The following is a 23,508-nucleotide window of genomic DNA, read 5'->3' as shown; positions in this document are numbered from 1 at the left end:
ATCGCTTTCAAAAACCCACATCTTGTTCTACAACTCACCAAGTAGTCTGTTAGTTATTGTGTTTAAGAGAAAATCCCTGTTAGTGTACCACCAGTTCGCACACACAAAATGTTCATCTAAGCTCTGGCACCCCCTATGGTTCATTGTCATATCTTGTAGTTTCTTCAGATATAGTATTTCCCATTTCAGGGGGTTTCCAGCTGTTACAAGGACTCAAAGCAGAGCCTGGATAGCTCAGTCGGTAGAGCATCAGACTTTTAATCTGAGGGTCCATGGTTCAAGTCCCTGTTCAGGCGTACAACTTGGATTTCATACTTATAGTCAAGAATCCACATGTAAGGGGTTTGCAAGCATTTGACAATGTAAGTATAGAGCTGTTGAACTTTACAGAAAGGCATACATTTGCTGTCTCAAGATCAATTCTTGAAAATGCTGCAACCTAAACCATTCTGACTGAAATCACTTTCAAAAACCCACATCTTGTTCTACAACTCACCAAGTAGCCTGGTAGCTATTGTGTTTAAGAGAAAATCCCTGTTAGTGTACCACCAGTTCGCACACACAAAATGTTCATCTAAACTCTGGCACCCCCTATGGTTCATTGTCATATCTTGTAGTTTCTTCAGATATAGTATTTCCCATTTCAGGGGGTTTCCAGCTGTTACAAGGAATCAAAGAAGAGCCTGGATAGCTCAGTCGGTAGAGCATCAGACTTTTAATCTGAGGGTCCAGGGTTCAAGTCCCTTTTCAGGCGTACATCTTGGATTTCATACTTATAGTCAAGAATCCACATGTAAGAGGTGTACAAGCAATTGACAATGTACGTATAGAGCTGTTGAACTTTACAGAAAGGCATATATTTGCTGTCTCAAGATCAATTCTTGAAAATGCTGCAACCTAAACCATTCTGACTGAAATCGCTTTCAAAAACCCAGATCTTGTTGTACAACTCACCAAGTAGCCTGGTAGCTATTGTGTTTAAGAGAAGATCCCTGTTAGGGTACCACCAGTTCGCACACACAAAATGTTCATCTAAGCTCTGGCACCCCCTATGGTTCATTGTCATATCTTGTAGTTTCTTCAGATATAGTATTTCCCATTTCAGGGGGTTTCCAGCTGTTACAAGAACTCAAAGCAGAGCCTGGATAGCTCAGTCGGTAGAGCATCAGACTTTTAATCTGAGGGTCCAGGGTTCAAGTCCCTGTTCAGGCGTACATCTTGGATTTCATACTTATAGTCAAGAATCCACATGTAAGGGGTTTACAAGCAATTGACAATGTAAGTATAGAGCTGTTGAACTTTACAGAAAGGCATACATTTGCTGTCTCAAGATCAATTCTTGAAAATGCTGCAACCTAAACCATTCTGACTGAAATCGCTTTCAAAAACCCAGATCTTGTTCTACAACTCACCAAGTAGCCTGGTAGCTATTGTGTTTAAGAGAAGATCCCTGTTAGGGTACCACCAGTTCGCACACACAAAATGTTCATCTAAGCTCTGGCACCCCCTATGGTTCATTGTCATATCTTGTAGTTTCTTCAGATATAGTATTTCCCATTTCAGGGGGTTTCCAGCTGTTACAAGAACTCAAAGCAGAGCCTGGATAGCTCAGTCGGTAGAGCATCAGACTTTTAATCTGAGGGTCCAGGGTTCAAGTCCCTGTTCAGGCGTACATCTTGGATTTCATACTTATAGTCAAGAATCCACATGTAAGGGGTTTACAAGCAATTGACAATGTAAGTATAGAGCTGTTGAACTTTACAGAAAGGCATATATTTGCTGTCTCAAGATCAATTCTTGAAAATGCTGCAACCTAAACCATTCTGACTGAAATTACTTTCAAAAACCCAGATCTTGTTCTACAACTCACCAAGTAGCCTGGTAGCTATTGTGTTTAAGAGAAAATCCCTGTTAGTGTACCACCAGTTCGCACACACAAAATGTTCATCTAAGCTCTGGCACCCCCTATGGTTCATTGTCATATCTTGTAGTTTCTTCAGATATAGTATTTCCCATTTCAGGGGGTTTCCAGCTGTTACAAGGACTCAAAGCAGAGCCTGGATAGCTCAGTCGGTAGAGCATCAGACTTTTAATCTGAGGGTCCATGGTTCAAGTCCCTGTTCAGGCGTACAACTTGGATTTCATACTTATAGTCAAGAATCCACATGTAAGGGGTTTACAAGCATTTGACAATGTAAGTATAGAGCTGTTGAACTTTACAGAAAGGCATACATTTGCTGTCTCAAGATCAATTCTTGAAAATGCTGCAACCTAAACCATTCTGACTGAAATCACTTTCAAAAACCCACATCTTGTTCTACAACTCACCAAGTAGCCTGGTAGCTAATGTGTTTAAAAGAAAATCCCTGCTAGGGTACCACCAGTTCGCACACACAAAATGTTCATCTAAGCTCTGGCACCCCCTATTGTTCATTGTCATATCTTGTAGTTTCTTCAGATATAGTATTTCCCATTTCAGGGGGTTTCCAGCTGTTACAAGGACTCCAAGCAGAGCCTGGATAGCTCAGTCGGTAGGTAGAGCATCAGACTTTTAATCTGAGGGTCCAGGGTTCAAGTCCCTGTTCAGGCGTACATCTCGGATTTCATACTTATAGCCAAGAATCCACATGTAAGGGGTTTACAAGCATTTGACAATGTAAGTATAGAGCTGTTAAACTTTACAGAAAGGCATATATTTGCTGTCTCAAGATCAATTCTTGAAAATGCTGCAACCTAAACCATTCTGACTGAAATCACTTTCAAAAACCCACATCTTGTTCTACAACTCACCAAGTAGCCTGGTAGCTATTGTGTTTAAGAGAAAATCCCTGTTAGGGTACCACCAGTACGCACACACAAAATGTTCATCTAAGCTCTGGCACCCCCTATGGTTCATTGTCATATCTTGTAGTTTCTACAGATATAGTATTTCAAATTTCAGGGGGTTTCCAGCTGTTACAAAGACTCAAAGCCGAGCCTGGATAGCTCAGTCGGTAGAGCATCAGACTTTTAATCTGAGGGTCCAGGGTTCAAGTCCCTGTTCAGGCGTACATCTTGGATTTCATACTTATAGTCAAGAATCCACATGTAAGGGGTTTACAAGCAATTGACTATGTAAGTATAGAGCTCTTGAACTTTACAGAAAGGCATATCTTTGCTGTCTCAAGATCAATTCTTGAAAATGCTGCAACTTAAAGCATTTTGACTGAAATTGCTTTCAAAAACCCAGATCTCGTTGTACAGCTCACCAAGTAGCATTGGGGGTCTACATCTTCAAGAGTAACTCACTCCAAAATCTACTTCCTTGCACATAAACTGGGCTACGGATGCTACTTTAGTCTTACATTGCGATTCTTTACATTTTCATGTAAACTTGTCTAGTTCTGCAATTTTTGTCTTAAGCTATACTTAGCAATGCCCTCCTAGGGTTGAACTTATTGCAGTTGAATTTTCCTATTTGTTCCGATGGTACAAGCCTTTTTACCATTGCCCATGTTCAAGTATGAAGGCATCTCTGTCAGACACACGCCCCGCGTAGCGAGTCAGATGGGAGATGAAATCACAAGCATTGGGGGCATTGATAGATAGTCTTTTGCATTTGTCACTTCTCCAAACCTTAGCCCATGTTAGCAATGATGCTGCTAACATCCTTTACCACTCAGACATTGCACCCATTCTGTCCTCCAATTGTCTCAAATACATGGCTTCTGTCAATGCTTAGTCAGTGGCTAAAACTGGTAAGCCTCAGCCCTGCTCAGTTTCATGAATTATCCCTCAACCTCCAGCAATGAGATAGAGGGAGTGTAAATCAACCAGTTTAAAAGACCAATCTGTGTTAAAGCCACAAGCTGTTGCCATGGTCATTGCCAATATCTCAACATGCTACTTTACTTCATCCTTAACCACAGCCCCCGCTTGACCCCCAACATATCGCTTATCCCTCGATATAAGTCATTGCCAATATCTCAACATGCTACTTTACTTCATCCTTAACCACAGCCCCCGCTTGACCCCCAACATATCGCTTATCCCTCGATATAAGTGTGTGTCTCTTGGAACTGCCTACTTTGGTGGCATTTTTCAAAATTTGCCTGGGGGTGGGATTTTACCTTTACATCGGGTGTAGTTACACTTTAAGAGCGTAACTTTTAAAAATGCTGCAACATAAAGCATTCGCAGTGATTTTGATTTCTTTTTCAAATCAGCTACATCTTTGTACAACTCACCAAGTAGCCTGGTAGCTCTTGTGTTTAAGAGAAAATCCCTGTTAGGGTACCACCAGTACGCACACACAAAATGTTCATCTAAGCTCTGGCACCCCCTATGGTTCATTGTCATAGTCAAGAATCCACATGTAAAGGGTTTACAAGCACTTGACAATGTAAGTATAGAGCTGTTGAACTTTACAGAAAGGCATATATTTGCTGTCTCAAGATCAATTCTTGAAAATGCTGCAACCTAAAGCATTCTGACTGAAATTGCTTTCAAAAACCCAGATCTTGTTGTACAGCCCACAAAGTAGCATTGTTGTACTTTCAATAAACTCAATCTCAAGAATCTTAAAAACTCATTACTTATGGAAATTCAGAAAGTGCCTTGCTTTGAGGAGTTACCTTACAAAGTGTAAAGACATCAGTGTTTGGTTTACAGTTTTTATTGGTTGCTTTGACCTGTTTGAAGAAACTGGCAACCTCTCAGTTTTCAGCATCACCATCTCTGCAGAGCAAAAGAAGGCTCAAGTTACAGATGAAATTTGGGCAACTATGATTGATCATGTAGTAAATCATGGCCTTTCACTTAGAGGGGCGGGACAAAGACTCCAAACTTTTCTCAATAGAAACACGGTTGCATCCATTGTAAGAATTTTTCAATGGGAGAGCAGGTGTTGCTGCTATACAGTATATTCATCTCTATCTATTCCTATAGAGGAATTATTCAGTGCATGGAGATGGAAGGTATATGATCACCGCCCCTATGAGCAGATGCCCTTGCTCAATGCACAAGATGTAGATGCAGAGGCATGTCAAGGATGGATTAGGCATGCAACAAGATTTTTCCCTAGGTGCATTGCAAGGGAAAATATTGAATGTGATGTAGATGAGGCCATGTGGCGTATTCGTCAGGACAGAATGGACTAGAAGGAACAAACAGCCCTAGTATTTTCTGTTGGAATCTTTCATTTTTTGGAATATTTTATTTGTTTATCTGGAAAAAAAGAATGAAGAATCAATAAAATTTGCATCACAACATATTTGCTTCTGGATCCGTTTTTTTGCAAAAAGGCAAATTTGACAACAAATGACATGTAAGCTGCGTACAGTCTTTGGCTACAATGAACCAGCAATGCTGCACTGATTCACATTGAGTGTTGTATTCTGTATTTTGTTGCCCCTTGTGTAATGAATGATTGGAAGGGCTCAAACATTTGTGTGCAAGTTGTGTTGTTTGAAGGCAAAATGAGCTTTTGGTTCATATTTTAAATGTTTTGGCAGAGTTGGAGCCTTTTGCAAACAAAATGTTTCATTTTGACCATTGGTGCCACTGTTTAGGTCTCTGCGTTAACTGTTTTGAAAAATTTGGGTTTTGAGTTGATTGCTGTGTCAAAGCAATCTAAAAAAACTGTAACTGCCACACTATATGCATATGACACTAAGAACTGCTAGAATACAACAGAACATGATTTTGGTACATTGACTTTTAATATTTTTAGGGAATTTTGGGGGAAATTTTTTGGAAAGGTTGCTGATCAAATGATAGTGTTTACATTTGTTTTACTTTTCTTTGCAGTCTATATTTTCTATTTTCAATAAAGTTATTCAGACAAAATCAGCTGTAAATGCTCCCTTCTGCATGTCAATGGATGCTTCTGGTTGTGCTGTATTACTGATTTACATAGGAGTAGTTCAAGTACTCAGACACATACTGTCACCTAAGAAACTTGCTGCTCCTAAATCAACGGAGCCTTGTCTTGGTGTTCTTGGAGGATCTTGAATGGAGAAATGTTTGTCAAACTTAACATCAGTCACTTTCTTCTGACATACATGTTTGGGTCAACTATGTTGTACTTTTCTGCTTTGTGACCATCAAACTCCAATAATTCCTGGTTTCTTGAAGTGTGGGTTCCTTTTGAGTAGCACGAAGTGTTGATCCAGCAGGTGAGGCAGGACCTTAAGGAAATAGTCTCATTGTGGGGAAGCAGGAGTCAAATTAGTCTCTTGTGTTTAACAGCTCGACTGAATTGTTTGGACAAAGAATATATATGTTAAAATACACCTCAGTTCTCTAAAATGCAAATAAAAGATTTTTGCATGTTTGTGTTAAAAGTCAGAAACTGAAAACCTGCAGTCAGAGATTAGAGAACATTGGAAAAACAAGGATGGAGAAAGTTCTTCTCTACATCACTGGTGCATCAGGTAAATGGGTTTAATTGCCTCTTGGCACTTTCGCTAAGTCTTCTGTTAGGAACCTTGGGATAAACGTTGATTCAGGCTTTGTCCTTGAAAATCATGCTAAATCTCTGGTTTGTTGCTGTTTCTACCATCTGCAAAACATTGTCAAACTTACCGATTTTGTCTCTTGTACTGAGATGGAAATTTTAATTCATGCTTTTGTTTCATCAGATCTGAATTATTGCAGCTTATTGCACTTTACACATGTCCCAAGAAAACCTCGCTAGAGCAGTTGCACTCTGTACAAAACGCTGCAGCTAGGCTCCTGACAAAAAACATTTTGTCTTGTTACTCCACTGCTAATGACTTAGACTTAGACAATTTTATTTGTCATTTTGTATGCACAAAGTGCGTAAAGAACGAAATTTCGTTTGCATACAGCTTGAAAAATCACAGTAAAATGATTTCAGGATAAAGATGCAGCAGCGATTTATGTAAACAATTGAAATGTAAACAATGTAAAGAATGCAGGGGAAATAGACAGTGTGCTAGTATTATTAAAACCGTGCAATATACAAATGTGGTACAGAGTCCACATATGGCTTCAGCAGTTCAGCGCTCAATGAAACCTCATTGGCTGCCGGTTTATTATAAAACGCATTTCAAGATGTTGGTTTTGTGTTGAAGAGCCCTGCATGGACAGACGCCAGTGTTCATCTCTTTTACATCTTTACATCCTCATTAGGGCTCTGAGGTCCAGATATCAGAGATGCTGATTGTCTCCCATATAACTAAAGCAGACAGAGCTTCCTCTTCTGTGGCTCCAACACTCTGAGATCAGCAGACTCAGAGGTTCCTTTAAAGGCCAGCTAAAAATATATCTTTTTAAACCTGTTTTTGTTTAATTTTGTCTTGTGTACTTTTTATCTTCTGTTGTAAAGCACTTTGTGATTGTTATCTTGAGAGGTTCTATATAAATAAAGTTTTACTTACTTACCTTTGTATGAAACTTCATGCTTCTTCATTTGCTTTTCACTTTCCAGCTTGCATGCCTGAATTTCCCCATTGTGAGAAAATGAAGAATATTTCTATTGTGTTTCTATCCTATTTTATTCTACTAGGGTGTATCAGGTTAAAGGGACTCAACATGAAAATTAACCCTAGTTTGTGCAGAATTGTACTTGTGAACATTTTAAAAACCATGAATCATTTTCCTTCCTCTTCACTGATTATGCTTTTCGTTGTGTTGGTCTGTCACATAAAATCCCAAATAAAACACAGTGGAGTTTGTAGATGTAATATGACAAAATGTGGAAAAGTTCAACAGGTGTGGATACTTTGTAAGGCATTGAATGCATCATGACTTAGCTTTTACCACAGGTATACAATAAATCTGATACTTCTGTTATTACAGAGGAAAGCTTTGAGTTAAGACATCTATTGATTATGATGGATATGTTTTAACGCTGAAATAATCTGATATTCTGTGTGTTGTTGCAGTTCTGTGTGCCGTCTCCACAGTTGCTAAAATTCAGTACCACTTCATTTATGAGGCGAAGAGCTGGAAGGATGCTCAGAATTACTGCAGGAAAACGTACACAGACCTGGTGACTGTGGACAGCGCTGAGACCATGACCATCCTGAGGAACACGGTGGACTTGAACAAATTGGCTGAAGTAAAGACATTTTCCTATCTCTGCTTTCATGCTTTGCGTCTGATGGGCCAGAATAGATGTGAAATGGTTTTTATCTCGTTTCCACTGCTACTTTACTGCATTTCTGAAACCAGGCTCTTCCTAACTGACCGGTTATGTTTGATCTGACACCAAAAAAAACATATTTCATTCTCAAACTAACAAATCTTTGCAATATCTTTAAATGCCTCCTTCCTTGCAGCTCAGAGACCTCTCTGCATCCTTCCAGGCTGTATTTCCATAAACTTTGCAATGTTAATCATTTCACATTCTGAGTGGAAGTGTTGCTGTTTACTTTGTGAGGAACTGAGAAAAGATGCAAATTTCCTCTCATAACGACTGACTAAAGTGACTCCAGCACATCTGAAGTGTTAGTCCACGTGAGGCTGGGTTTCAGTCACTATACATAAAGGGAATTTCTGCAGCCTGTTTGAAATGTGAGGAAGAGGTTCACATGGGATGGATTCAAGCTTCTGACCAGTCAGACTGAGGAGGATTTCACACCAACTCTCTCAGGGCGCTGACTCAGAGAATATTGGAAAAACAAGGATGGAGAAAGTTCTTCTCTACATCACTGGTGCATCAGGTAATTGAGTATATTAATTTTTTATATTTAGTCAATATTATAAGATTTGTCATAGATTAGCACATACAATAGATACAGGGGCTTGAAAAAGTATTGACACTATTCAAATGTGTCTATGTTTTGTCACATTACAGTCAGATATTCAAGTTTGTTTTATTGGGATTGAATCTGTCAAACAACACAAACTGCCTAATGCATAAAAATCTTAAACGTGGCATGACTATGATTCAGACCTTCTTGAGTCAATATTTCAAAGAACCCCTTTTCAGAGCTGAGGACGGAGAACATCAATGAAGATCAGTTTAAGGTTTGTCACAGATTCTCCGTGGGGTCTGGACTTTGATTAGGCCGTTCTAACACATGAATCTGCTTTGATATAAACCATCTCATAGTATTTCTGGCTGCATGTTCACTGTGGTTGTCCTGCTGGAAGATCTATGGAGTCTGTAACTGATAATTTTCCTGTTGATAGCATCTCCCACCTGAGCTGTGGATCCCTGTAGCTCCTCCAGAGTTACAGCGGTCCTCCTGGCTGCTTCTCTGATAAATGCTCCCCTCACCAAGGCATTCAGTCCAGGTGGACATCCATGTCCTGGTAGGTCTGCAGATGGTCCATCCTCTCTCCAGGTCCAGATGATGATCAGAACTCTGGGATGTTGTTTTAGAACCTGACCCTGCTGTAAAGTGGACCAGAACTTTCTCCCCGACCCGTCTGCTGGGTTCCTTGGTCTCCATGATGCTGGTTGTTCTCTAATGTTCTCTACAGGAACCTCTGAGGCCTGAAACAGGACAGTTGGATTTTTATGCTTTATTATGCTGATTGTCTGAGGAGTGTGGTCATCCACCCACTCTTAAAAAGGCCTAATTTAGATTCTCCTCTCTTCAGCAGTCACAGAGCCGTTTCAATGCTTCCTTTTCTGTGCAGGATTTTAGAGTCGGCCATGGTCTAACAGTTAGCTGCTGTTCTTGATCGGTGTAACATTCTCAATCACTTTCAGTCAGGTTTTCATAAATCCCAGTCAACTGAAAGGGCTCTTCTTAGGGTTTCAAATGATATTTTGAGACAGACCGATGCAGATAAATATTTTTGTGCGGCTTATATTAGTTCTGACATCAGCTTTGGATACTGTTGACCATCTAGTCTTGCTAAATAGGCTGAGGACCTGGACTGGTGTTTCTGGCTCTGCTTTGAAATGGTTGTCCTCATACTTGTCTGATAGGTAAGCCTTCTTGGCTGAGTCTATTTATAGATCATTTTCCCGTTCTGTTCAATGTGGGGTTCCACTGGGCTGTGTTCTAGGACCATTGTTGCTTTATCTGCTCCCACTTGGTTCCATATTGTGATCTTTTAAGGATATTTCCTATACTTGCTCTGCAGATGACATACAGTTTCTTCCAAATTAAGTTCAAAAATGTCATAAAATGTCTGAATTCAATTAAAAGCTGGATGAATGACAGTTTTCTTCAGTTGAATGAAGAAAAAACTGAAGTAATTGTCTTTGCACTAGAAAAAATAACTGCAAAGATAAACAGATCCTTTGGCCTCTTGGCACTTTCGCTAAGTCTTCTGTTAGGAACCTTGGGATAAACGTTGATTCAGGCTTTGCCCTTGAAAATCATACTAAATCTCTGGTTTGTTGCTGTTTCTACCATCTGCAAAACATTGTCAAACTTACCGATTTTGTCTCTTGTACTGAGATGGAAATTTTAATTTATGCTTTTGTTTCGTCATATCTGAATTATTGCAACTTATTGTACATTACACATGTCCCAAGAAAACCTCGCTAGAGCAGTTGCACTCTGTACAAAACGCTGCAGCTAGGCTCCTGACAAGATCTTAAAAACATTTTGTCTTGTTACTCCACTGCTGATGAAACCTCATTGGCTGCCGGTTTATTATAAAGCGCATTTCAAGATGTTGGTTTTGTGTTGGAGAGCTCTGCATGGACAGAAACCAGTGTTCATCTCTGAACTATTACATCCTTACATCCTCATTAGGGCTCTGAGGTCCAGATATCAGAGATGCTGATTGTCTCCTATATAACTAAAGCAGACAGAGCTTCCTCTGCTGTGGCTCCAACACTCTGAGATCAGCAGACTCAGTGGTTTCCTTTAAAGGCCAGCTAAAAATATATCTTTTTAAACCTGTTTTTGTTTAATTATGTTTTGTGTACTTTTTATCTTCTGTTGTAAAGCATTTTGTGATTGTTATCTTGAGAGGTTCTATATAAATAAAGTTTTACTTACTTACCTTTGTATGAATCTTCATGCTTCTTCATTTGCTTTTCACTTTCCTGCTTGCATGCCTGAATTTCCCCATTGTGGGAAAAGGAAGAATATTTCTATTGTGTTTCTATCCTATTTTATTCTACTAGGGTGTATCAGGTTAAAGGGACTCAACATGAAAATTAACCCTAGTTTGTGCAGAATTGTACTTGTGACCATTTTAAAAACCATGAATCATTTTCCTTCCTCTTCACTGATTGTGCTTTTCTTTGTGTTGGTCTGTCACATAAAATCCCAAATAAAACACAGTGGAGTTTGTAGATGTAATATGACAAAATGTAAACAGCTGTGGATACGTTTGTAAGGCATTGAATGTATCATGACTTAGCTTTTACCACAGGTATACAATAAATCTGATACTTCTGTTATTACAGAGGAAAGCTTTGAGTTAAGACATCTATTGATTATGATGGATATGTTTTAACGCTGAAATAATCTGATATTCTGTGTGTTGTTGCAGTTCTGTGTGCCGTCTCCACAGTTGCTAAAATTCAGTACCACTTCATTTATGAGGCGAAGAGCTGGAAGGATGCTCAGAGTTACTGCAGGAAAACGTACACAGACCTGGTGACTGTGGACAGCGCTGAGACCATGACCATCCTGAGGAACACGGTGGACTTGAACAAATTGGCTGAAGTAAAGACATTTTCCTATCTCTGCTTTCATGCTTTGCGTCTGATAGGCCAGAATAGACGTGAAATGGTTTTTATCTCGTTTCCACTGCTACTTTACTGCATTTCTGAAACCAGGCTCTTCCTAACTGACCAGTTATGTTTGATCTGACACCAAAAAAAACACATTTCATTCTCAAACTAACAAATCTTTGCAATATCTTTAAATGCCTCCTTCCTTGCAGCTCAGAGACATCTCTGCATCCTTCCAGGCTGTATTTCCATAAACTTTGCAATGTTAATCATTTCACATTCTGAGTGGAGGTGTTGCTGTTTACTTTGTGAGGAACTGAGAAAAGATGCAAATTTCCTCTGACTAAAGTGACTCCAGCACATCTGAAGTGTTAGTCCACGTGAGGCTGGGTTTCAGTCACTATACATAAAGGGAATTTCTGCAGCCTGTTTGAAATTTCAGGAAGAGGTTCACATGGGATGGATTCAAGCTTCTGACCAGTCAGACTGAGGAGGATTTCACACCAACTCTCTCAGGGCTCTGACTGCTGAAAAACTCTAAAGAATCCTCCTTCAGCAGCCATATCCCTTTAAAAATATCAGACAGGCAAGGACCCTGAAATTTGAAGCAAAAAGAAGTTGTTTTATAATGTGACCAGGAGCAATCATGGTCCAGCAGCTGTCTGACGAGAGCTTGGAGAGCCAGGTAAACTCAGAAACTGTGATCATGGTCAGAACGTGGTAACAGGCATTAAAACCTCTGGATGTCTACTCGCTTAAAAATGCAGAAAAAAGGAGTAATTTGATGAGCTTGACTGCAGTGGCTGAAAGTCTCACAGGTGCAGTGAATAACCCTTAATGAGCCTGGAGCAGGAGAGGTGAGGATGAATGCAGACGGCACACAGGCCTGAACCGTGAAGAATACCAGTGTAGCAGGGTAGGTTCGCGCTGAGAACCCTCACCAAATACAGGATGAGTCCTGCAGCATCAGAGGAGGGGGCGTCACTTTAAGTTTCCATCTGGCAGCGAACAGCGACTGCAACTCAGGGTCAATTTATACTAATACCAATACATACTAATACAAACATTAGTATCTGGCAGATTTATAAGCACCAAAGTGCTTTACAAACAAATGCTGATTAGTAGGATAACTCAGCAAAACATGAATTAACTGAAAACACAAACGTAACATTTGCACACTACATTTGTACTGTATCGTGTTGTTATTTCATTTGCAGTCAGTCTTCCTCTGATGTCAGGAAACAGGCTGTGGATTTGAAATTTCAGCTAAACAGAGAGTGCATTAAAATGTTTATTTAAACAAGAAAAGTGGTGGTGGTAAGGGAACTTTATGGAGCTAAAAGAGTCTCATTTTTACAAATATGCATATGTGATTCATACATACGCAGGACAAGATTTACAAAAGTATTTTTGGTCTTTACACAATTATAACTTAATTAACAAAATACCTGTGGTCTTTAAACTTCACTGCATTGTGTGTGGATGTTTGAGACTCCCCTGACTTGACTCAACACACGAATGCACTTTTTAACAGGCAATGATTTGCAACCAATCAGAAATCTCCAACTATAGCATAAGCTAGCGAGATAAGTAAGCAAGCTACGCTAGTGCTTCTGGATTAAGTTTACTGAAAATCCCTATTATAAAAAGAAATTCCTGCATAACATGTATTTTTGCAATAGTCTGATGACTTTGTAATTACCCACAGAGTTGATGACCTTGTCCATCCATTTTATTGTTTGGAAACTAGACCCAGACATCAATTCAATTCAATTCAATTCAATTTTATTTATATAGCGCCAAATCATGAAACATGTCATCTCAAGGCACTTTACAAAGTCAAGTTCAATCATATTATACAGATTGGGTCAGATTATACAGATTGGTCAAAAATTTCCTATATAAGGAAACCAGTTGATTGCATCAAAGTCCCGACAAGCAGCATTCACTCCTGGGGAACCGTAGAGCCACAGGAAGAGTCATCTGCATTGTACATGGCTTTGCTGCAATCCCTCATACTGAGCAAGCATGAAGCGACAGTGGGAAGAAAAACCACCCATTAACGGGAAAAAAAAACCTCCGGCAGAACCGGGCTCAGTATGAACGGTCATCTGCCTCGACCGACTGGGGTTACAGAAGACAGAACAGAGACACAACAAGAGAAACAAAAAAGCACAGAAGCACACATTGATCTAGTAATCTGTTCTACATTAGATGGTAGTAGCAGGTGAGCCGTCTTCTCTGGATGATGTCACAGTTAACAGAACGCCAGACCAGGTGTACCTACTATGAAGAGAAAAGAGAGAGAACAGAAAGTTAAAGCAGAAATGACAACACATAATGCATAATTGAAGAACAGTAGAACTCAATATAGTGAGAAAATTAGATCCTGATATACTCCAGTAACCTAAGCCTATAGCAGTAAAACTATAAAGGTAGCTGAGAGTAACATGAGTCACTAGTTATAATTTTTGTCAAAAAGAAAAGTTTTAAGCCTAGTCTTAAAAGTAGACAGGGTGTCTGCCTCACGGACCAAAACTGGGAGTTGGTTCCACAGGAGAGGAGCCTGATAGCTGAAGGATCTGCCTCCCATTCTACTTTTAGAGACTCTAGGAACCACCAGCAGACCTGCAGTCTGAGAGCGAAGTGCTCTGTTAGGAACATACGGGGTATACGGGCTGCTGCAGGCGGAGCGGACTTCCTGTTTGCGGTAAGGCGTATTGCGTCACTTCCTGTTGTTGCTGTGTGAACGACGGAGCTTTGCTCCAGGCTCTCTCGCTTTTTATCTTTAAACCTCTTTGCTGTAACATCTGTTTCCAGACATAAGCACTTTTAAAACATTGTCTGTGGCTGCTCATCACGTTTGGGAACTCCTCGTGTTTCACACGGTTTGTTCTTTGGCGTGATAATAGGGCGTTAGCCTAGCTTTAGCCTAGCGTTAGCCTAGCGCTAGCCAAGCCTTAGCCTCATAATGGCTTCTCCGGCTCTGACTAAGTCTCCTATCTGCTGCTCTCTGTGTCAGATGTTCAGTTATTCCTCTGCCTCCTTTAATGATGATGGTACATGTAATAAATGTAGTGTTTTTGTAGCTTTGGACGCGAGGGTGTCAGAATTGGAGACCCGGCTCCGTGCTGTTGAAAAACCAGCTGATAGCCGCTCTTTTGCTAGCGCGGAGCCGCATAGAGTAACTTCACGTAGCGAACCTAAAGCAGTAGCACCCGAGCAGCCTGGTAACCAGGCTGGCTGGGTGACAGTTCGTAGGAAGCATAGCTCGAGATTACAGACCCCAGATCACCACCAACCCATCTGCGTTTCTAATAAATTTTCCCCTCTGAGCGACAATCTCGCCGAGGAGCCGACCTTAATTATTGGCAGCTCCATAATGAGAAATGTGGCACTAAAGAAACCAGGGACCATAGTTAAATGCCTACCAGGGGCCAGAACAGGCGACATAGAATCCTACCTAAAACTACTGGCTAAGGATAAGCGTAAATACCGCAAAATTGTTATTCACGCTGGCGGTAATGACACCCGATCACGCCGATCAGAGGTCACCAAAGTTGGTGTTGCTTCGGTTTGTGAGTTTGCTAAAACTATGTCGGACTCTGTAATTTTCTCTGGTCCCCTGCCTGATCTGACCAGTGATGACATGTTTAGCCGCATGTCATCATTCAACCGCTGGTTGTCTAGGTGGTGTCCAGAAAACGACGTGGGCTACATTGATAACTGGAGAACTTTCTGGGGAAAACCTGGTCTGATCCCGAGAGACGGCATCCATCCTACTTTGGATGGTGCAGCTCTTCTTTCTAGGAATCTGGCCGGATTTATTAGTTCTCCTAAATGCTGACAACCCAGGGTCCAGACCAGGAAGCAGAGCCGTAGTTTAACACACCTCTCTGCAGCTTCTGTACTGTTACCCACCCATTATCCTATTGAGACGGTGTCTTTCCCACGGCCAAAACTTAACAGATCAAAAACTGATCTAAAAGGAACAAATCATAAAAACCTAATAAAAATCAATATGGTTCACCTTGAACCTAAAAATAAAATAATAAAATGTGGTCTATTAAATATAAGGTCTCTTCCTCCAAAGACTTTGTTAGTTAATGAATTGATTTCTGATAAACAGATTGATTTGTTTTGTCTCACAGAAACCTGGCTACAAGAGGACTACGTTAGTATAAATGAGTCAACCCCCTCCAGTTATTCAAATTTCCACATTCCCAGATCTGTGGGAAGAGGAGGATTAGTGGCAACTATCTTTCAGTCTGATTTATTAATTAGTCCCAGGCCAACTAATAATTACAGTTCTTTTGAACATTTAACCCTCAGTTTCCCTCATCCAAACTGCAAAGCAATAAAACCTCTTCTGTTTGTTGTTTTGTATCGTCCACCAGGCCCTTACACTCAGTTTTTGGATGAGTTGTCAGATTTCTTATCTGATTTGGTGTTAAATACTGATAAGGTTATTATAGTGGGTGATTTTAACATCCATGTTGACACTGAATGTGATAACCTTAGTGTAGCCTTTAAAACTATCCTAGATTCAATTGGTTTTGTTCAAAATGTGCATAAACCGACGCACTCTCGGCTCCATACTTTAGACCTTGTGCTGACATATGGCATTGATTGTGAAGAATTAACAGTATTCTCTCACAACCCTGTCCTGTCTGATCATTTTTTAATAACATTTGAGTTTAATCTAACTGAATTCTCCACCCCCAAAAGAGGGTTCCATTATAGTAGATCTTTATCGGATAATGCTGTATCAAAACTTAAAGAGTCTGTCCCCTTCTTAATATCCTCAGTATTGCAGAAATGCCCTGTAGATGGCAGCATTGCTGTTTCTTCCCATTCACAAATCGATACCTTTGCTAACAATGTGACTTCCTCATTGCGTTCTGCATTAGACAATGTAGCTCCCTTGAAAAAGAAGGTGATTATTCACAGGAAGCTGGCTCCTTGGTTTAATTCAGAGCTGCGTTCCTTGAAGCACAATGTTAGGAAATTGGAGAGAAAATGGCGCTCTACACACCAAGAGGAATCCTACTTAATCTGGAGGGACAGACTATTGTTGTATAACAAGACCCTCCGCAGAGTTAGAGTAGCATATTTTTCATCATTAATTGAAGAGAATAAAAATAATCCTAGATTTCTCTTTAGTACAGTTGCCAAACTTACCCAGAGCCACAGCTCTGTTGATCCATCCATTCCCTTAGCTCTTAGTAGTAATGATTTTATGGGATTCTTCATAAATAAAATTGATGCCATTAAAAATAAAATAATTGGCATCCTCCCAAACATGATTACCTCGTCCTCAGTAAGTGAGGCAGCATTGGAGGAATCTTTAGAATCTGCGCAGTGTTTGAACTGTTTAGAAGCAGTAGAGCTTTCTGAGCTATCTAAAATTTTAGCTTCATCTAAACCTTCTACCTGTATGTTAGACCCAATCCCAACCAAGTTGTTTAAGGACATATTCCCTTTGATCAGTGGCACTATTTTAGACATAATTAATCTATCCTTAGTAAATGGATATGTACCACAGGTTTTGAAAGTAGCTGTTATTAAACCTTTACTTAAGAAACCTTCTCTTGATCAAGATGAGTTAGTAAATTACAGACCTATATCTAATCTTCTTTTCTTATCTAAAATTCTTGAGAAAGTAGTTGCTAATCAACTTTGTGAACATTTACAAAGTAATGACCTACTTGAGGAGTTTCAGTCAGGCTTCAGAGCTCATCATAGCACTGAAACAGCTCTGGTGAAGGTCACTAATGATATTCTCATGGCCTCAGATAATGGACTTGTGTCTATACTTGTCCTGTTAGATCTCAGTGCTGCGTTTGATACAGTTGATCACAATATTCTCCTACAAAGACTTGAACATACTGTAGGGATTAAGGGGAAAGCATTAGGCTGGTTTAAATCTTATCTGTCAGACAGATTCCAGTTTGTTCATGTTAATAATAAATCTTCCTCAAACTCTAGGGTCACCTGTGGAGTACCACAGGGTTCAGTCCTTGGACCAATTCTCTTTACTATATATATGCTTCCGATAGGCAAAATTATCAGACAGCATGGGATTAATTTCCACTGTTATGCTGATGATACTCAGCTATATTTATCCATAAATCCTGATGAATCCAATCAATTACTTCGACTGCAGTCATGTCTTGATGACATCAAAAGCTGGATGACTTTAAATTTCCTGCATCTAAATTCTGACAAGACCGAAGTTTTAATCTTTGGGCCAGAGTCCTCAAAAAATAAACTTCTTAACCAATCACTTAATCTGGGTGGCATTAACCTGGCCTCTGGTAATAAAGTAAAAAATCTTGGTGTTATTTTTGACCAAGACATGTCATTTAAATCCCATATTAAACAGGTTTCCAGAGTTTCCTTTTTTCACCTCCGGAATATCGCCAAAATTAGAAACATTCTGTCCAGGAGTGATGCTGAAAAACTGGTCCATGCATTTGTTACTTCAAGGCTGGACTATTGTAATTCTTTACTATCAGGAAGTCCACAAAATGCAGTTCAAAGCCTTCAGCTGATCCAAAATGCTGCAGCAAGAGTTCTGATGAAAATCAACAAGAGGGATCATATTTCTCCAATTTTAGCTTCCCTTCATTGGCTTCCTGTTAAATCAAGAATAGAATTTAAAATTCTTCTTCTAACGTATAAAGCCCTTAATAATCAAGCTCCATCATATATCAGAGCTCTGATTACCCCGTATGTTCCTAACAGAGCACTTCGCTCTCAGACTGCAGGTCTGCTGGTGGTTCCTAGAGTCTCTAAAAGTAGAATGGGAGGCAGATCCTTTAGCTATCAGGCTCCTCTCCTGTGGAACCAACTCCCAGTTTTGGTCCGTGAGGCAGACACCCTGTCTACTTTTAAGACTAGGCTTAAAACTTTTCTTTTTGACAAAAATTATAACTAGTGACTCATGTTACTCTCAGCTACCTTTATAGTTTTACTGCTATAGGCTTAGGTTACTGGAGTATATCAGGATCTAATTTTCTCACTATATTGAGTTCTACTGTTCTTCAATTATGCATTATGTGTTGTCATTTCTGCTTTAACTTTCTGTTCTCTCTCTTTTCTCTTCATAGTAGGTACACCTGGTCTGGCGTTCTGTTAACTGTGACATCATCCAGAGAAGACGGCTCACCTGCTACTACCATCTAATGTAGAACAGATTACTAGATCAATGTGTGCTTCTGTGCTTTTTTGTTTCTCTTGTTGTGTCTCTGTTCTGTCTTCTGTAACCCCAGTCGGTCGAGGCAGATGACCGTTCATACTGAGCCCGGTTCTGCCGGAGGTTTTTTTTTCCCGTTAATGGGTGGTTTTTCTTCCCACTGTCGCTTCATGCTTGCTCAGTATGAGGGATTGCAGCAAAGCCATGTACAATGCAGATGACTCTTCCTGTGGCTCTACGGTTCCCCAGGAGTGAATGCTGCTTGTCGGGACTTTGATGCAATCAACTGGTTTCCTTATATAGGAAATTTTTGACCAATCTGTATAATCTGACCCAATCTGTATAATATGATTGAACTTGACTTTGTAAAGTGCCTTGAGATGACATGTTTCATGATTTGGCGCTATATAAATAAAATTGAATTGAATTGAATTGAATTAATCAGAGCTCTGATATATGATGGAGCTTGATTATTAAGGGCTTTATACGTTAGAAGAAGAATTTTAAATTCTATTCTTGATTTAACAGGAAGCCAATGAAGGGAAGCTAAAATTGGAGAAATATGATCCCTCTTGTTGATTTTCATCAGAACTCTTGCTGCAGCATTTTGGATCAGCTGAAGGCTTTGAACTGCATTTTGTGGACTTCCTGATAGTAAAGAATTACAATAGTCCAGCCTTGAAGTAACAAATGCATGGACCAGTTTTTCAGCATCATGTTCTCTGCTTTTGTAAGTAAGCTGCTGCAGTTCAGCATGCTTGTCTCAGTTATATCCAGATGTTACTTGACTTGAAATGTAGAGGAGATCTGAGTGTACCATTATAGACTGTTTTCCCCCCATGTAATCAATGTTTATATTGTAAAATAAAGCATTTGATTATTGTTTTAAATATTCCCGAATGTCCTGCCTTTAAAACAAGAGTTATTAATAATGCATTTAAATCGCACTGAAAATGCAAACAATTGATTATTTTCCTTATCCTACCAGACTGGGCATGCTATTGGGCATAATAATAGCATTAATAATAATATGAAGCTGAAGCTGTCCTCCAATTCACAGCTTATTTTTATGCATTTAAGGGGAAAATAAAAAAGAAACAGACAAACAAAACATACTGTATATGTAAATTAAATGAAACAATATCTATTCCTCTGTATCCCTTGGTAATTACCGAGGCGTAAAATCCTTCAGGAGTTCTATGACGGGCTGCTAAACATCTTGGAGAGGCAGTCTATTGACATGGAGGGGAGGTTTTTAGTCACAATTTAGTTTAATTAAGTGCTTTGGGTCACACAGTAAATCTAGGAGAAGACATCATTACTTACAAATTTAAATACTGTTTTCCAGCATGTACATAGAGCCTTTTTGTTCCAATACGGAAGGTTCACGTTGCATTTAGGGGCGATAAACATAACTTTTTACATTATTTTCCCCCCACAATAACAATAACAGTAGTATAGGCGATGGTGAGGAAGGACTACGCTATCTTTTAATACTTTACTTGGAAATGTAGAAATATAAAGTTAAAATAATCACATTCTCAAGACCTGTCTCACCCTAGCTTTGCTAACCTGCTGTACTCTCTGTTGTGTTTGGGACCAAGGACAGCTCCCAGGTCAATAATTGCCCAAAAGCCCAAGCTACTACCTCAGTTTGAGGCGATAGATGCTGTCAAACGGCCACTTTATTCAAAATAATTCAAACTTTATGGAAAGATACTAGCTAGACCTATATTTGACATGCAAAAGCCAAGCATAGCTCGCTTACTTATCTCACTATCTTACGCCATAGTTGCACAAAAAAAACGAGTAAAACCAATAATCAAACAAAGTATCATACCAAGCAAACAGCAAGCTAACCACATTAAGTTATATGTTTTACTTACTGCTTCATTGACGTTGCCACAATCCATGCTGAGGTCTGAACAATCTGAACTCCACCAGCCGAATGCGCCTAGTGCTCATAATAGGGTAGTTCACGCGTGACGTCAGCGCTACATCCGGGTCACGGTGGTAGGCAAAAACAGTACTGTTCTCGTCTACTATATGACAAAACGGGTGATTTAGAGCATACTTTTAGTTAGTTTATTTTTGGAATCTAAACAATGCCTACGACTTGTTGTGCTCCCGGTTGCACACAGAGGCATTCCAAATCGTTGGATGTACGTTTCTGTCGTTTACCGAAGGACGAAGGACGAAGAAAGAATTGGATATTTTCAATGAAAAGAGCGCAGACAGACACTCCCAATGGACTGTGGGAGCATCATACGACTTTTGCAGTCTACACTTCATCTCCAGTAAATACAACTTAATTCTGCTCTAGTCATTGTTCTACTTAAATAGCGGCGGAGGGGAGGTGGCGATCGCTACACGGGCCGGAGAAGCGGCAGTAGCAGCAGCAGCCGCTTCTCCGGCCCGCTTCTCCGGCTGTCAGGAGCAGCAGCAGGCTTCTGCTCCAGAAAGCGGCTCCATTACGCCCCCGTTCACACGCGCTAGTACTTCTGTGTTTACGCTGCAATGTCGCCAACACCCCCACCCATTTTAACAAGACAAAAACACCAAAATAATCCGTAGTGAACATTGTTTTTTTTTAACCTACCGGCCGGGTCTTCCTCTCTGCTGAGACGCAGTCTATGTCCGACTCTGCTTTCTGCTGTTACACAAACATGTCTGAACATCCATCCATTTTCTGACCGCTTAATCCCTCATGGCGTCGCGGGCGTTGCTGGAGCCTTTTTCCCGATATAAAATAATTGTAGCCGTCCAGTGGTTTCATGCTACCATGCTCTCTTGTCCGTACTGGCCTGCGTGTTTATAAAGCAGCTGTGTCGCGGTACGGAACACTTGGCCAGCATTTCACAGACTCGCTCCGTCCCTTCAGGCTTTTGCTGTGTGGATCTGGCAATCTGATATTATCAACCATCAACTTACTCTTAAAACGATCTTGTGATACGTTATCTAAAGAGGAAAAATACGTGGAGAACTCGTCAGTTTCTCTGTTTGCGTCCGCCATTGTGTTCGTCTTTTGCCTACCGGTCTGGCGCGCATGCGCGAAAAACCCGCATCAAAACAATAACAATGAACTGGTCTATACATGCATAGCGCTGAATGGTTGCAAATCATTCCCTGTTAAAAAAAAAGGCGTTTGTGTATCAAGTCTCAAAAATCTACACACAAATGCAGTGAAGTCTAAAGACCAACAGGTATTTTGTTAATCAGTTTATGATTGTGTATGGACCAGACATACTTTCGTAAAGCTTGTACTGTGTGTGTGTGTGTGTGTGTGTGTGTGTGTGTGTGTGTGTGTGTGTGTGTGTGTGTGTGTGTGTGTGTGTGTGTGTGTGTGTGTGTGTGTGTGTGTGTGTGTGTGTGTGAGAATCTTGTCCCGTGGATGTACAAATCACATATGAGTATTTGTAAATATTGAGACTCTTCTAGTTCCATACAGCCAGGGTAGAAAAATCAATGAGACAGAGACAAGGTCATAACGAGGAGATCAGACACTGAAACATGCTGGACATCTGCTAGCAGGAGCTGTCGGTATTCTGGTGCAGATCTGTAGGTAGGAGAGCGACTAAACAGGTGCAAGGCATGATCCTGACTGCAGCGGAGCGGGTGGGAGGTAAATGCCCAAATACTGCAGGGGCAAATGAAATTCAAACAAAGAATAGACCCCAGAACTGAAGTGATCAAACTGTAGCAGAATTAAAGGTTCTGACAGATGAAGATACTCCTTTGGGGTCAGAACCTCTGGATTAAAGCATCTGTTGTTCCTCACAGGCCTGGATTGGTTTGTATGACGATGTGAACAGCTGGAGGTGGTCCCTGTCGGATGAAGCGTTCTACTCCGGCTACGGGACTCTCTACAGGAACTGGCCGTCTGGACAACCGGACAACAGCGACAATGGAGAGAGCTGTTTGGAGATGCTAGGAAATGGAGAATGGAACGACATCGGTTGTGATGTTACGCGTATTCCGATCTGTTCTACCGTCAGCGGTGAGTCGTCCATGTTGGTTTAATTTAACTCGTTAGTTTTACATCTGTCCTTCTGTTTTTACTTCCCTGACCAGGTGAGTATTCCACAGGTCTCAAAGTACAAGGTGACAATTTATTGATAAAATGTCTTACAGATTTCTTACCCAGGTTTCAAAATATTCCAAAAAAAGTATATATTTTTTAAAAACAGAAAGGAAAGAAAAGAAAAAATTTGTGATTTTTATTTTCCACATTATTTGTGGAACCTCTGAGGAAAACCTCTGTTTCCCCACAGAAACAGTTGCAGCTCCACCACGGAGAAAACAACTGTCCGGTAGTGAGTTGGGTTGGCATGACCCTCATCATTCTCGCTCTGTCGTCTTTTTCAGGGACAGCAGCAACGTTCACGGTCGGCCCCTCACCAATGACCTGGGCTGCTGCTCAGAGCTACTGCAGAACCCACCACACGGACCTGGCCAGCGTGAGAAACGACAATGAGAACGAGCAACTAAAGGCAACTAAACCTGATAAGGAGACTGTCTGGCTCGGACTCTTCAGAGACAACTGGAAGTGGTCCAACGGATCCCAGGTCACATATACTTACTGGGGGTCTGCTGAACCCAGCGGTCCGACGGAGTACTGTGCAGCAGCAAACTTTGCCTCCCTTGGACACTGGGTGGACTTGGAATGTTCTCTGACAAAAGCTTTCATTTGCTACCACGGTGAGCTAAAAAC

General features: G+C 40.5%; 1 protein-coding gene and 3 non-coding genes across 4 annotated transcripts in view; all 4 read left to right on the top strand.

The window, feature by feature from the left end:
* Window positions 1-1,139: 1,139 nt before the first annotated feature.
* On the top strand, window positions 1,140-1,212 carry trnak-uuu. The gene has a single exon. It is a non-coding gene; the product is annotated as a tRNA-Lys (tRNA).
* Window positions 1,213-1,597: 385 nt separating this feature from the next.
* On the top strand, window positions 1,598-1,670 carry trnak-uuu. Its single transcript has one exon. It is a non-coding gene; the product is annotated as a tRNA-Lys (tRNA).
* A 1,305-nt stretch (window positions 1,671-2,975) lies between these two features.
* Window positions 2,976-3,048, top strand: trnak-uuu. The gene has a single exon. It is a non-coding gene; the product is annotated as a tRNA-Lys (tRNA).
* A 5,505-nt stretch (window positions 3,049-8,553) lies between these two features.
* Window positions 8,554-23,508, top strand: part of LOC105918719 — a 30,101-nt gene continuing 15,146 nt past the window's right edge. Inside the window, exons 1-4 of the mRNA XM_036127797.1 lie at window positions 8,554-8,669; window positions 11,416-11,591; window positions 22,578-22,794; window positions 23,163-23,495. Of these exons, the coding sequence (XP_035983690.1) occupies window positions 8,633-8,669; window positions 11,416-11,591; window positions 22,578-22,794; window positions 23,163-23,495 (763 nt within the window). The 5' untranslated portion in view covers window positions 8,554-8,632. The remainder of the gene's footprint in view (window positions 8,670-11,415; window positions 11,592-22,577; window positions 22,795-23,162; window positions 23,496-23,508) is intronic.

This window comes from Fundulus heteroclitus, chromosome 1, assembly GCF_011125445.2.
Source record: "Fundulus heteroclitus isolate FHET01 chromosome 1, MU-UCD_Fhet_4.1, whole genome shotgun sequence".
In the NCBI taxonomy this organism is placed as follows: Eukaryota; Metazoa; Chordata; class Actinopteri; order Cyprinodontiformes; family Fundulidae; genus Fundulus; species Fundulus heteroclitus.
The sequence above is the reverse complement of the archived record's forward strand: the minus strand, read 5'-3'. Positions and strand labels throughout refer to the sequence as shown.